We start from the raw sequence: 14,157 nt of genomic DNA on the forward strand, positions 1-14,157 counted from the left end.
AAGTAAATTTTCATTTGTAGGAATTTAAAAAATAATTTAATTGTATTTTAATTAGGCAAATGCTAGGTCTGCTATGTGAAGGACCTTCCCCCCGCCCTGTAGCTTGTAGCTTGTGTTGTTCTGATTGTAAATACTGTTGTTATAAATCCACTCGGTTCATTAAAAAATGCCCTTGTTTGAGGTTTTGGGGAGCGGAGGAGAGAAAACAGCTGTTGTTATTGATTTAGGAGCTGCATATACAAAGTAAGTGCTAACGTTGCTAAGGATTGTTAACATCGCTAGCTAACGAGAGTCACAATTCATTTGAGGTGAAGTAACATACGGCACAGAAGCTTTATCTTATAACTCTTTATAAGTTTATGGTTGCTTTTTGTCTTTATTGTTGTGTGAACACGAGAGGAACGACTATAGATCCTGGTGTAGGATGTTGCATGAAAATGAGAAGCAGAAAACTTCATGATGTGATGTTTCTTAAAACTCACTCACTCACTTTCTACCGCTTATCCGAACTACCTCGGGTAACGAGCCTGTGCCTATCTCAGGCGTCATCGGGCATCAAGGCAGGATACACCCTGGACAGAGTGCCAACCCATCGCAGGGCACACACACACTCTCATTCACTCATGCAATCACACACTACGGACAATTTTCCAGAGATGCCAATCAACCTACCATGCATGTCTTTGGACCGGAGGAGGAAACCGGAGTACCCGGAGGAAACCCCCGAGGCACGGGGAGAACATGCAAACTCCACACACACAAGGTGGAGGCGGGAATCGAACCCCCAACCCTGGAGGTGTGAGGCGAACGTGCTAACCACTAAGCCACCTTGCCCCCCGTTTCTTAAAACTAATCAACCTAATTAATGAACTAATGAACCTGCTTCAGGTGTAAAATAATCCCTGTGTTATTAAATGGTCACTGGTAGCATGGTGATACAGTGGAAACTTACTGCTCGGCAAATGGTCCTGTTTACAACTTGAAAAATGACAATAATAACATTTTATAGGCTGGGAAATCTCAAGACAATGTTATGTCCACTTTACAATTTATCTGCAGTATAATTCTATAGAATTTATTAAACTATATGAATGGTGAGTCCTGCAACAGGACATTATAGTTTTTGACCCACTTGAAGAAGGCAGTATTTGACAATGAGCAGACTTTTATTGTTTACACATTCATTTGTAATTGTTAATACTTAAAACTTTTTTCCCACCTGAATGTTGCATTTCAGTTTTTGCCTTTTTATTCCAAGTGATCAGATGTTTGCACCTCTATATTTTCACCGCTTAAGCAGTACTTTTTATACAAATAAACACATGTTTGTTTATTTAAAGATGTGGCTTTGCTGGTGAGAATGGGCCTAGGTTTATTATTCCTAGTGAAATCCAGCGTCCTGGACTTCAGCAGGTGAGCCGGATATCTATCATTTAATACACTTGATGGGGCTGTTACTAAATAATAATAATAAAAAAAACTATAGAAATAAATTTCTCTTTTTTTTGGGATTATATAAGAACTTGGATTTCAATCTTAATTGAGAATCATTCATAAAGTTGAAAAAAATCTGTATTGCCCAGCTCTAGGCTACAGAGAGGACGTCAAAAAAGTAGATTGTGTGTTAGTTGTGGCATAATAATTATTTTTTTTAAGTGAATATGGATATTATGTCTCTTTCCTTCCAGCCTATTAAGGTGGTACAGTACAACATAAACACAGAGGAGCTGTACACCAACCTGAAAGAGTTCATTCACACATTGTACTTTAGGTAAGGGATAAACATCACATTTTCACTCATGCTTTTCCATACCCGGTCTCGCATCAGCACATAATTTCTTGTGTATGTCTCTTGACACGATCATCATTATGTGATTTGTACTGTGACTGCTGTGTTTGTAGGCATCTGCTTGTGAATCCACGTGACAGAAGAGTGGTTATCATCGAGTCTATCCTCTGCCCTTCACACTTCAGAGAAACACTATCACGGGTCTTTTTTAAACACTTTGAGGTAACTGACACATTAACATGAAACAAAATTAATCAAAACCTTACATGGATCTCACACTCCTAAACTGATCTTTTTTTTTTTAAATCACTTGGATCTTGCTGTGTCAGATATCATGTTACATGGATTTCAATGACTGTGATAGAATATGCCACTGTTTAAGCTAGTGTGATGTAAGCTTTTGTATTGTCACTACTCTGGCTGTGAGGGGGATGAACACAAACACACCAGAAGTCAGAAGTCATGAACTTAAGTGCATTTTTATTAACCATGCAATTCAGTGGAGCAGTCTTTGTGTGTGAAGTCTCAAGGTGCAGCGGAAAGAGGGGGATAAGTAGCTTGTGGTTTGGCATCCTCGGTGCAATGCGGGCTTCAGTGGGTGAGGAGCAGTGACTAGGCAAGACCCAGGAGGTGGGTAGTTCACAACAAGCTTAGGGGGGGCTCTGCAATGAAAGAGATGGAGAAGATGGGGATGTGGTAGCCTAGTGGTTAAGGTGTTGGGCTACCAATCGGAAGGTTATGAGTTCGATTCCTGCTGCCACTGCTGGGCCTCTGAGCAAGGCCTTAACCCTCAACTTCTCAGTTGTATTAAAAAAAAGAGATAAAATGTAAGTCGCTCTGGATAAGGCGTCTGCTAAATGCTGTAAATGTAATGTAATGTACACATTAGTTCACATGTGACTTGGCCCTTACCATTTCTCTGTCCTCTTCTCTGGGAGGGTCAAGAGGTTGTAGCACTGCTCTGATTGGCTATAGTATTGCCTCACAGTATGAAACTGCATTTTGTGTTTAAAAAAATAAAATGAGCTGGGGGATTCCCCCTCCCCATCACTCTATTTACAGTTATTTTTTGTTGTTGTTTATGGAGGTGGTGGTTATTGGAAAACCCAATGAATGTACTATTTAAAAAAAAAAATAGAACTCATTAAAGCAGGCTTCCATGGTGAATTACGTCATGGCTGTGAAAGCAGCAAAGTATTTCACAATACAAAACCTAAAAATGATTGAGGCAGAGCCAATAAACTAGACATGTTTTGCTGAAGTCTGCTCGTCAGACCAGAGACCAGCTACAGGGCTAGAAACATTCAGTCAGAAAGTGGGGAGTTTTCACAGACTTATAGATGAAACAACTTATTTACCGTCTCTGGTTTGATTATTGAACTTTCTTGTTTAAAAAAGGTTGAATTAAGTAGTAACTGTTGTCTTTATTCAGTCATGTTTGTTAATTATCTAGATCTTTGGAATCAAGGATTTTGTTTTCTATTTTGTACCAGATTTTCCTGCACTAAGCTTTTTCTGCTGTTGTAAAGCAGAATCACTTTAGCTTACTGTAATATTTAAAACAGTGTTTAAATGCTGCTCCTCTGTTGTAACATGTGCCTTTCTTCCCATCTAGGTGCCATCGGTACTGTTTGCTCCCAGCCATCTAATGTCCATCATGACTTTAGGTGTCAACTCTGCTCTTGTGATGGACTGTGGATATACAGAAACGTTGGTGTTGCCTGTATCCTTTCAGCGTGTGTTAAAGACACAGAGATGAGGAGAGTGCTTTTCGAGAACTGACTACTAAACTTTTCAGCTGTGCAAATTTCATCCACAGTTCATATATCATACAGGAAGCCTGTTTAGACGGTTTGGGACAAATGCCTGTAGATCCACTTAAGTCCTCAGTGGCAAATGCTGAGGACTCAAGACCTGCAAGTGCTTTTTGGTACAAAAAAACTTTCAAAGCCCTGTGAAGGAGGCTACCAAGTAACTAGTGGTCTGGATTTTTCTACACTGCATTAGATATGGTCCAGGAGTGGTTTGATTGCCCCTTTTATTTATAGATATGAGTTTGGATTTTCCTGAACATTTACTAGGTTTATGAAGGAATTCCCATTCTGTCTGCATGGGAGGCCTTGCCAATGGGTGGGAAAGCCATTCACGTGTAAGTCAGATGATCTCACTGGTGAAAAGATCTTTTGTTTTATATGCAAAATCTTTTAAATATAAGGTTATAAAATGGACACAATGAGTTATAACAGGATAAAAAATGTAAAATGTGCAATTAGAAACACAAGCACCTTTTTATGCACCTCTCAAATTTAGTGCATGAAGGGTGTTAACACTTTTATATACAGTATATTGACGTGGCAGAATTGACCCAGAGAATGTGATAGTTAGGAACTATGACATAAAGTCCAGTATATAGGTAGTATTAACCAGTGATCTCATGGTGGGACCTGGTATGTCTGTGTGTATCTGGGCATTAATGTGCTTTTCTCATCACTGTATAGGGAGTTGGCAAGTCTGCTGACAGAACAGTGCACAGTGGATACAGACTTAAGCACAGGCCAAAGTTTACCAGCCATCTTGGGTAAAGTTTTGCTACTGTACATATACCGCTGCATAAGTTTACAGCTCATCTTTAAAGCCTTTACTTTATATAATTGCACTTTGGTAGGATGACCAAAACAGCAGAAAAGTTTACCAGTTTTTCAGATTTTTCTAATTAATCAGACCAAACCCAGCCATTTACAAATCCTCATCAGGTCTATTAGAATCGAGCCGGATCTTTATTCTGATATTTGTATTGTCTTTGCTCTAGGCACCATACCAGAAGAAGTTGTAGAGGATGTTAAAGGTAAGCTCCAAAACAGCAATAAATCAGTAAAAGATGGAGATTATGGCACCTGTAAATTTAATTTGTGTTTAATTTTTTTTGTTCTGTCCATTTCTGTAATTAGTTAGGACATGCTTTGTCAGTGATTTGCAGAGGGGCCTGAAAATCCAGGAGGCCAAGTTCAACATGGATGGAACTGCAGAGGTTTTATGACTTTTATCTTTACTGTTTTGTTGAATGCTGTTAGAGAACATCACACTGGTCATTTTTATCGTTATCTGTACTGTGTGCTGCTTTAGGTGATGCAAGAAGTGTGTAAGAAACACTGAATTAGTTCTGAGCAGCACATTTTTTCTGTCTTTAGAGACCTGCTCCTCCACCAGATGCTGATTATCCCTTAGATGGAAGGAAGATCCTTCACATTAAGGGATCTATCAGGTAAGCCTGCAAAAACCTTTACTAAAGCATGGATTCTTATTTTACTTTTATTTGTTTGACTGGTGCATGTACAAATCCATTTTAATGAAAGATACTGTGACTTTCAGTTTAAAGCTTGTAGTGCATAGGAATCTTAGTAAAAATGAAAAGAGAGAGAGTGACTATGTGAGAGACAGATAAAAAGCAATTATGGGTACAAGTATTGCTTTATTACAAGAGGAAAAAGGATTAGGCCTGGTGGCGTTATTTTCTCCTGTCAAACAGTTAAGAAATTTATAAGTGAATCAGAGATGTTGACTAAATTTTCTAAGGAGTTAAGATGATGTTTCAGGTTGTTATACAGTTGTATGCAAAAGTCTAACCCTAAACTTGTGCATAGGATTGTAGCTGGATAGGGAATAAAGGGATGTGTTGATGTGTTTTTACATGTTTTTGTGCCTTAAACTCTGTCATATCAGGAGAGAGTAAGTGATTTGAGCCTTTCTGCTCAGCTAACTGTAGTTAAAAGACTCTTTTCTCTTTCATTTGGTACTCAAGATATAGGAGGACAGTCACACTGATGTGCACAGTAAAGTTATTCTCTTGCCATAACACTTCATGAGCAGCACATTCTTGAGTTTCTTTCCAAACTGCGTACTAACATACTAAATATTACCGCACTATACCATTGATGTCATTATACAGATGGGGCAGACAGAATTAGGTTAAAATTACCTGAACTACAGTATACAAATTTTTTTTTTTCTCTCCTTCTAGAGACTCGGTTGCTGAGATTTTGTTTGAACAGGATAATGAAGAAAAATCTGTTGCCTCACTAGTGCTCGACACTCTTGTTAAGGTAAAAAACACAAAACAAAATAACTGCACAATCTCCACTCTGTGTTTCAGAGCACAACATCTCAAATTACATTGCACTATTTATTAATCCACAATGTTTTAGAATATTATTGTCTGTATTCTACTGGTTATAGCCTAAGACGGAATACATGTGTATGAACGAGAGGGAGTGAAGTAGAACAGTGAGGTTACCGGGGGCTGAGGTCAAAAAGGTGTGGGAGTTTAAGTATTTGGAGTTCAGTGTGACAGGGAGTGTGGAAAAGAGGTGAAGAAGAGAGTGCAGGTGGGTTGGAGTGGGTGTAGAAAAGTGTTCTGTGACAGAAGAGTGTCAGCAAGAATCAAAGGAAAGGTTTAGAAGACCGTAGTGAGACCAGCATTACTGTATGGGTTAAAGACTGTAGCAGTGAGGAAACGACGAGGCTGAGATGAGGAGGTTGATGTTCTCTTTACGAATGATGAGGATGGACAGGATTATGAACGAGCACATCAGAGGGACATCTCAGGTTGGCTGTTTTGAGGACAATTTCAGAGAAGGTGGTAGAAGGATGTTGGAGATGGAGCTGCCAGGTAAGAGGTCAAGAGAAAGGCAAAAGAGGAGATACATGGATGTGTTAAAAGAGGACATGAAGTTCGAGAGTAGAGGATGCCAAGGATAGAGTTAGGTGGAAACAGATCAATCGCTGTGACGACCCCTAACAGGAAAAGCCCAAAGTAGAAGAAGATTCTACAGGTTCTAACCAAAAGGTTCTTGTACCTGTTTGCTTATTCCTCATCAGTGCCCCATTGACACACGTAAGGTTCTGTCTGAGAACTTGATGGTAATTGGAGGAACAGCCATGCTGCCTGGCTTCCTTCATCGACTCTTGGCTGAAATCCGCTTAATGGCAGAAAAACCCAAATACCGTGACGCTCTCGCCACCAAGAGCTTTCGCATTCACAGTCCACCAGCCAAACCAAACTGCACTGCCTGGCTCGGAGGTAAGAAAGATGATCATAAGACTTGTAACCTCTAAACTATGCATAGGCATTTATAACCATCTTTGTATACTTTTCTGTCTTACCTATGCAGGGGCTATATTCGGAGCATTGCAGGACATCCTGGGTAGTCGGTCTGTGTCCAGAGACTACTACAGTCAGACAGGCCGCATTCCTGACTGGTGTAATCTCAGTAGTCCTCCATTGGAGTCACTGTATGACATTGGAAAAACAGGCCCACCACTCATGAAGAGAGCATTCTCCACAGAAAAATAATCCACTCATCATGACATGTGACATAAAGCCTCACATCATCAAAAACCTATTACCCAAACTTAATGTTTATTAAAAGCAATTATGTATTCTGCTTGTCTGTGATTTTGTGTGTAGCTGTTCACAAAAAGATGACCACTAGGTGGCAGTCTCTATTGCAACAATTCACTTAAAGGCAGATGTATTAATACTGTATTTTCCAAATGTCTTTTGTAAGCTTAAGAGGTTTGAGCTAATTAAAAATATAAATACCTGAAAAAACTAAACACTCTTTGAGCTGTTTTGAGCTTTCTAACTTACCACTTTGGTGGAGAAAATTCCACTGCTTATTGCATAGGTTATTGCAATAATTGAAACATTATAAAAAATGTTTGGGCTGTTTTTTTTTTCTTGTCTCCCATTCTGTACATTTATATTTGTGTTGTATTTTCAATGCTTTTAAAAAGAACCTTACTTGTATTTAATTTATTTACACATTGATGCTGAGAATTCTGTTAAAATACATGGAGTCTTATGTGTACTAAATAAATGTTATAAAATTAATATTTTGGTTTTTCTTTCTTCAAAAAAGTATGTTAATGTCATAAGACGTGTATATATTAGAAGTCTTTTATTTGTTTTGTTATTTGTGTGTGTTGGACATGTTTACAAAGATCAGTTCCAGCCCTGGCAATATTTCTGCTGGTAGACACACAGTAGTACTTTGTGGAAGCTATAATAAACTATACAATTGATGTACTTCCTTCACGTGAACAGAAATCTTCACAGAAATCTTCAGTCTTCGAGTGCTTGCCTTAGTGTGATGATGTAAACAGTCTGTAGCATGTATAAGTAAGTCTATAGCACTGGAGCTAGAGCCGTGATTGGACAAAACAACTTTCCTTCTGGAACTTTCCTTTCTCTCTTTTTTCCCCTTTTAACTAGTAACCTGATTACTCGGGTTACACTCTCCCTGTCTTGAAGATATGCAGGTCCCCTCTGCATCCTTCAGGCTGCAAAGTCACTGCGGAGGGGTGTCCACTATACATTTCCACAGATGCACCCTTATGAGTGTCAGTCCCCTCCAATGATACAGTGAAGGCTGTACTGAGCCCTTGCAGTAATGATTGTATGACCGATGAAAGTGGATTACCCAACTTAGGGTAATGCAGCCTCTTTGGCGGCTCACAATGTTTCCGAGAGCGTCAGGGGGCATCTTCTAACCTCTGGCCAGTCTCCATTGGGCTGTCTTGGGGACTCCTCAAATTAACAGATTCATCCTGTATCAGGCCATCATTCCTTTCGTCATCTCCATTGCAGACCTGCCAACCTTGGAAAAAATTTTTGAGTAGCAACTTACTGCAGCGACACGGCGCGAGGTCAGGCACATTTGCTGGTCAGTGTTGATTAAGTTCACATGCTCACTCATCACAACTTTTTACTTAGCACATAGTTCTCACTCACCACCATATCTAGTTATTCAACATACAAGCAGACCATGAAGAACTCTTTTATTGAAAAGGCAACATAAAAAACAAAATCATGTCTCTTAAACATTACTTAAATACATGGGACATTATAAATAACAAAAATCAACAAATACCATACTGTATAAAAATACTGTATAAATAACAGAAAAAACAAAGGGCTTTCAAAAGGTCTTTTAAACTTTATAAATAACTGAAAACTGCTATGTTCCTTGAACACATATCAGACAACAAAATAAATAAAATCTCAAAACGTGTGATATTTTCACAGCAACCTTGTAATGTCCTTTTAAGCAAATATATTTGCCTGAGAATGAGATGCCATTTTCAGTCATTCATCACTCCTAACAGCTGTGGCACTTCTTGATATTTTTGCATACATGTGTCAATTTTCTCAGCAATAATGCAAGACTCTAGACTTCACTATGGTTTTGACTGGCTGATCATATAATACCACCTCCCTCATCATTTCTACTTTCTGCTTCTATTTCCCTGCTTTTCACAAAAAAATCTGATGTCCATCAGATGTGATCTACAGGAGCCAGTAACAATCGAGTCAGAATACGATTGATATTTAAAAAATTACATTAGTTTCGTCGTGTTATAGCATGACGAAACTAATAGCGTCATGTTGTCTTTTCCGTTAAAGTACGACGGCAATGCGTTTACAGGCATGACTTACGTTTCCTATATAAATACTGGCAAATAAAGTAAAACTTGATCTGTGCGTAAAACTTAAACTTGAGGCACAACACCGGACACTTGGGCACATGCCCCAGTAAAGGAGTCTAACGACGCCTGTGGTTCGGCAGGCTTATTAAAATGGATGAAATTCACAATTCTGGCCATTTACCATTGAAACGTTAAGTCCTCACTTGTAAAAAACAGTCACTGTAAGAAGAATTGAAGACGGACAGAGACAGATGAAAACCACATTCGTTTTGACGGCTCTCCGCTTGTAGCGTTGAAGAGTTTTAAACTGGCGCTATGATTGGTCGAATTATTATTTTCCCAGGTTGCTGCCCAATGCGGTTATACCCATAGGCACATTGCCTGGTGCGCAAATGCACAGACAGTTGAACTCAAAGGCATCAACGGTTTTTTACAATGCGTATTTTGAAGTGACAAATCGTAGCAGCGTACGTTGATGTCTAAATGCGTATCTGCTATACAAAATGCGTAAAGGTTGGCAGGTCTGCCATTGAAAGTCCCAGATGGGGGCTCATCAGACTCTTGGTCTTGGTGTGCATTCTGCATAGGTAAGTCATTTAAGACATCAGTTCCTGTAGGATCTTTCAACTGCAATTTCTCCTTTTCAGGTTCATCACGCAGAGTTCCGTTTTCATCATCAGTTAGATCAGGTAAGTCTGCGATCAGATTAGATCAGGTAACTATGCTGTCACTCCAGTTTGTGACTGCTTCTCAGTCCTATGTTTGGAGATGATTCTGCTCTCAATACTTGGTAAGTACCCAGGTACGTGAACCGTAAAATCATCTTCAGATACAGAACTCGGAGTTTCACCTTCAGACTCTCTCAAAACGGGATTTGCTCGAGTTCTAGGCTTGCGAGGTTTATTTGGGCCTACTGATTCATCAGGTTTATATTTCTTTTGCAAAAACCCACAGGGTAGTAGCAGGTCACGGTGCAACGTGCAGAGTAGCTGAGCGTGCGGAGCAGCTGAAGTTGTTGCGGAGAACAACTTCAGGTTGAACGGTATAGATTGGTAAGTCGCCAGCTTTCTTGATCACAATGTGAACTTCTTTCTCCCACTTATCTGCTAACTTATTCTTTCCTCTCAATCTAACATTCCTCACCAGGACATGATCACCACTTCAAGGAATGACACGACAACTCGCTCATCAAACCTCCGCTTGTTGCGCGATGCTACTTTTGCAGCATTCTCTCTTGCTACCCTGTAGCTCGCCTCCAGTCGATCCTTCAAATTCCTCACATAACTCAAGTGAGACTGGGATGACTCATCAGCAGGTAAACCAAAGGCCAGATCAATTGGTAGTCGGGGCTGCCTCCCGAATATTGACTCATATGGTGAGAATCCAGTCGAATCATTACGAGTACAATTGTACGCGTGGACTAATGGCTTCACAAATCTCTTCCAGCAGGTCTTCTCTTTATCATCCAAGGTCCCCAACATCTGAAGCAAGACCAGAAGTCTGTGAATGTATTTCTTGAGACTGGTCCTGTGTAACGTGTCTGGAACGGTCACTCTCACACACACACAAGGACCACACGATCACTCAATGAAATTAGCTCTTTTTACTGTAAGAAAAGGAAATAAACAGTTGAGACACGGGTCTTCAGCTTCTCCCTCACTGGTACACACACAAGAGTATATCGAGGGGAGGAGCGAAAAAGACATGCGTCATCATCGGCCTTATACGAAAGATAGACTGATAGTATACAATATTAGAAATAGATTATATAAATGTAAATAAAGTATACTATTTATATAGTATACTACTTATATTATATATAGTATTTACATGTTACAAAAATAGAAACAAATGATTATAATACTGTATTTATAATAATAATAATAATAATAATAATAATAATAATAATATATGCATAACCCATATTTCCACACATTACATATCAAAAATTGAATAAAACAGGATACATATATATTCGGCAACGTACCATGTGCAGGCCGCACCACGTGCTTCACAGAACGTGCTTCAACATAAATTTAATCCAATTATTTCTCCTATAACACACTCTGTTCAATATACATCAATTATCAGTGAGCTAAATCTCTTTTCTTTCTGAAACAGAACTCATTAAACAACATACCTGTAAGAAAAGGAAATAAACAGTTGAGACACGGGGCTTCAGCTTCTCCCTCACTGGTACACACTAGTACATATAATGCTAAACAGTTAGCATCACAATATATCTCATTTAAATAATAAAAAAAACACATTAACCGAAACATTTTAACATAACTATCACAATCAGCTGTTATAATCACATTCTCTTAGTGTCAAAAATGCGTTTCAGAGAAAAAATATTACCACAAGAGTATATTGAGGGGAGGAGCGAAAAAGACATGCATCATCATCGGCCTTATACGCAAGATAGACTGAGGCGACCGCATGGCACACAAGAGGAAGCCCCACAGAACATAGGAACAGTTTCTTCCCTCAGGCAATCCATCTGATAAACACACAACACTTCAGTACATACTGAATCTGTACATACAAATTGTCTATACTGTTTACTTCAACTGCACATTTCACAATTGCACATTTATACATACAAATTGTATATATTGTATACTTCAATTTCAATTATATTTCAATTGCACATTTCAAACCTGTACATGACACAATTTTGCCTATATAGTATATGTATTCTGCTACACTGTGGAGCTTCTGTCACTAAAACAAATTCCTCGCATGTGAAAACATGCCTGGCAATAAAGATCTTTCTGATTCTGAGAACTGTCCCACCGATAACGTTCCCTGCCCAAACAAAATCCCAAAGAAAAGTTTAAAGTTATATTCTATGAACAATAATTAAGGACAAAATTTAGTGGAGTTCACTAAACCATTCTTTTGTAAAAAGTAGGGGGGGGGGAGGAAAAAAAATATAAAAAATAAAAATAATAGTAATGCAGGAAACAGACACGGGTCAGGTTAAATGAATGAGTTCCCTTTTTACATCAGTTACACCTGCACAGTTAACATCAGGCATGGTTTCCATCACCCATGATAGGACTAGTCGGAGTTGCTGTCATCGCTGTCAGAGTACGCCCCCAGCAGGTTGAGAGAGGAACCATTCTGAACTGTTGGTGTTTGGCTGCTGCTCGTAGTGGCATTGGCAAGATTTACATCAGTCTGAGCTCCAGCTGCAGGCTGCGGTGCTGTAACTGTTGCCCCAGGCTTCTTCCTCACTACAAGTGACCCTAGTGCACTTCTTCCTCCTAACCCACCCACACTCTTTTCCCAGCTCTCAACTTTCTGCCGCTTTACTCCAGACAAAGTGGCACCCTTCGTATCCATTTCTTTGTCTGTAGTCAGGATGTCTGTAGGGATCTCAGAAGTGTGTCTTTTCTGCTGCTCTTTTACATTTTCTGGCTCCTGATCAGAGTCAGAATCAGAGTCTCTAAGCCGTTTGACCAATGCCCTCTCCAGCATTTCTTTGGTTTCTCTCCCATCGTCCTCCTGCTCTTTTTCCTTCTGTCTCTTCTCCAGCTCCCTGTACTGCTGCAACATGGACTCAAAGTCCACCTGAGCCTGCCTCTGATTCAGATCCTTCAGCTCCTGTAGGTTCTCCAGAACTTCCATCTCCATCTTCGAGTCCCGTGTGCGGTTCTCCAAAACCTTCATAGGATTATTTAACTCCTCCTCCTCTCTCTCCATCTGGATTTTCTTCTCCTCTTCTTCGAGCAGCTTCTCAGCCTGAAAATTTCGTGTCGCTCCATGTTCCATAGCGTAATCAGTGTTTTCTGGGTCAGTCTTAAATGTGATTTCTGCCAGACATCTTGTGCATTTAATATAAAATCGGAAGATGGGTAGCCCCAGATACAGCTCATTCTGTACTGTCTCTTTGCGAGCATTAAACTTCTTCCCTTTATATATGTATTCTCCACATGTCTTACATCTCATGTTAAACGGGGCCATCAATCTGACCACATACTGACGGTCTTTAGGAAGTTTCAGTTTAGGGATTTTGGATGGATCAAAATCTGGGGGATAGTATTTGTTTAAGACTTTTCTCTCAGACATGTTTAGCTTTAGCTAACAGTCAAGAGTTCAGGATAGAAATACAAACAAATAACAAAGGTTCCGACTTGAGTTTCAAACCGCCGTCTGATCCTTATTTCAGAGTTTCTTATTTATTATAATAAACTCTTATCATTATTAATAATTTATTAATTATTAATAATTATTTTAAAAAATTCTCATATCACTGTAATCCTTACAGAAATGTGAAATTTTCGCATCCAATCTTTCTCTCCACTCGTGGAAACGTTCTTGAATAGCACTTTGTATAGCAGCTTCGTTTGAATTTCCCCCCTCTGACTCAATTTCCCCCCTCTGACGTTAGCAGTGTTAGCTGCGCCATCTTGTCTCTCCTCACCCTCCTTCTCTCCCGCCGCCCGTGCAGAAGCGCCGTAGGCGGGGCTTAGGAAAGTGCCGTTTAACGATTGGCTTATGAAAAATCGGCTCTTAGTAGAGCCGATCACTGGAACGAGAGCCGTGATTGGACAAAACAACTTTCCTTCTGGAACTTTCAGAATTAGAATCAGCTTTATTGACAGGCATGTTTTCACATGCGAGGAATTTGTTTTAGTGATGTAAGCTCCACAGTGTAACAGAACGACATATACTATATAGGCAAAATTGTATTGTATGTACACATTTACAGGTGTGAATTGTGCAGAAATATACATATACAAACATAGGCAATTTGTATGTACAAATTTGCAAGTGTGAGAAAAATGTGCAATTGAAGTAACAATATATACAATTTGTATGTACAGATGTGCAAGTATGAAATGTGCAATCGAAGTATACATAGTACAAATGTG

At 39.4% G+C, this 14,157-nt stretch overlaps 2 protein-coding genes across 2 annotated transcripts; one reads left to right on the top strand and one right to left on the bottom strand.

Annotated features, from left to right (window-relative positions):
* The first annotated feature begins 102 nt into the window (after positions 1-102).
* actr10 (actin related protein 10) lies at positions 103-7,679 on the top strand. Its single transcript, XM_060866462.1, has 13 exons — positions 103-243; positions 1,341-1,413; positions 1,689-1,771; positions 1,903-2,011; positions 3,405-3,512; positions 3,871-3,938; positions 4,288-4,367; positions 4,599-4,634; positions 4,738-4,817; positions 4,978-5,051; positions 5,808-5,889; positions 6,665-6,866; positions 6,958-7,679. Exons 1-13 carry the CDS (start codon positions 167-169, stop codon positions 7,137-7,139), a joined length of 1,254 nt encoding a protein of 417 aa, XP_060722445.1. The 5' UTR covers positions 103-166; the 3' UTR covers positions 7,140-7,679.
* Positions 7,680-12,302: 4,623 nt separating this feature from the next.
* Positions 12,303-13,367, bottom strand: LOC132842326 (splicing factor YJU2-like). Its single transcript, XM_060865010.1, has one exon. It carries the CDS (start codon positions 13,349-13,351, stop codon positions 12,341-12,343), a length of 1,011 nt encoding a protein of 336 aa, XP_060720993.1. The 5' UTR covers positions 13,352-13,367; the 3' UTR covers positions 12,303-12,340.
* Positions 13,368-14,157: the final 790 nt, after the last annotated feature.

This window comes from Tachysurus vachellii, chromosome 3 (assembly GCF_030014155.1).
Source record: "Tachysurus vachellii isolate PV-2020 chromosome 3, HZAU_Pvac_v1, whole genome shotgun sequence".
Classification (NCBI taxonomy): Eukaryota; Metazoa; Chordata; class Actinopteri; order Siluriformes; family Bagridae; genus Tachysurus; species Tachysurus vachellii.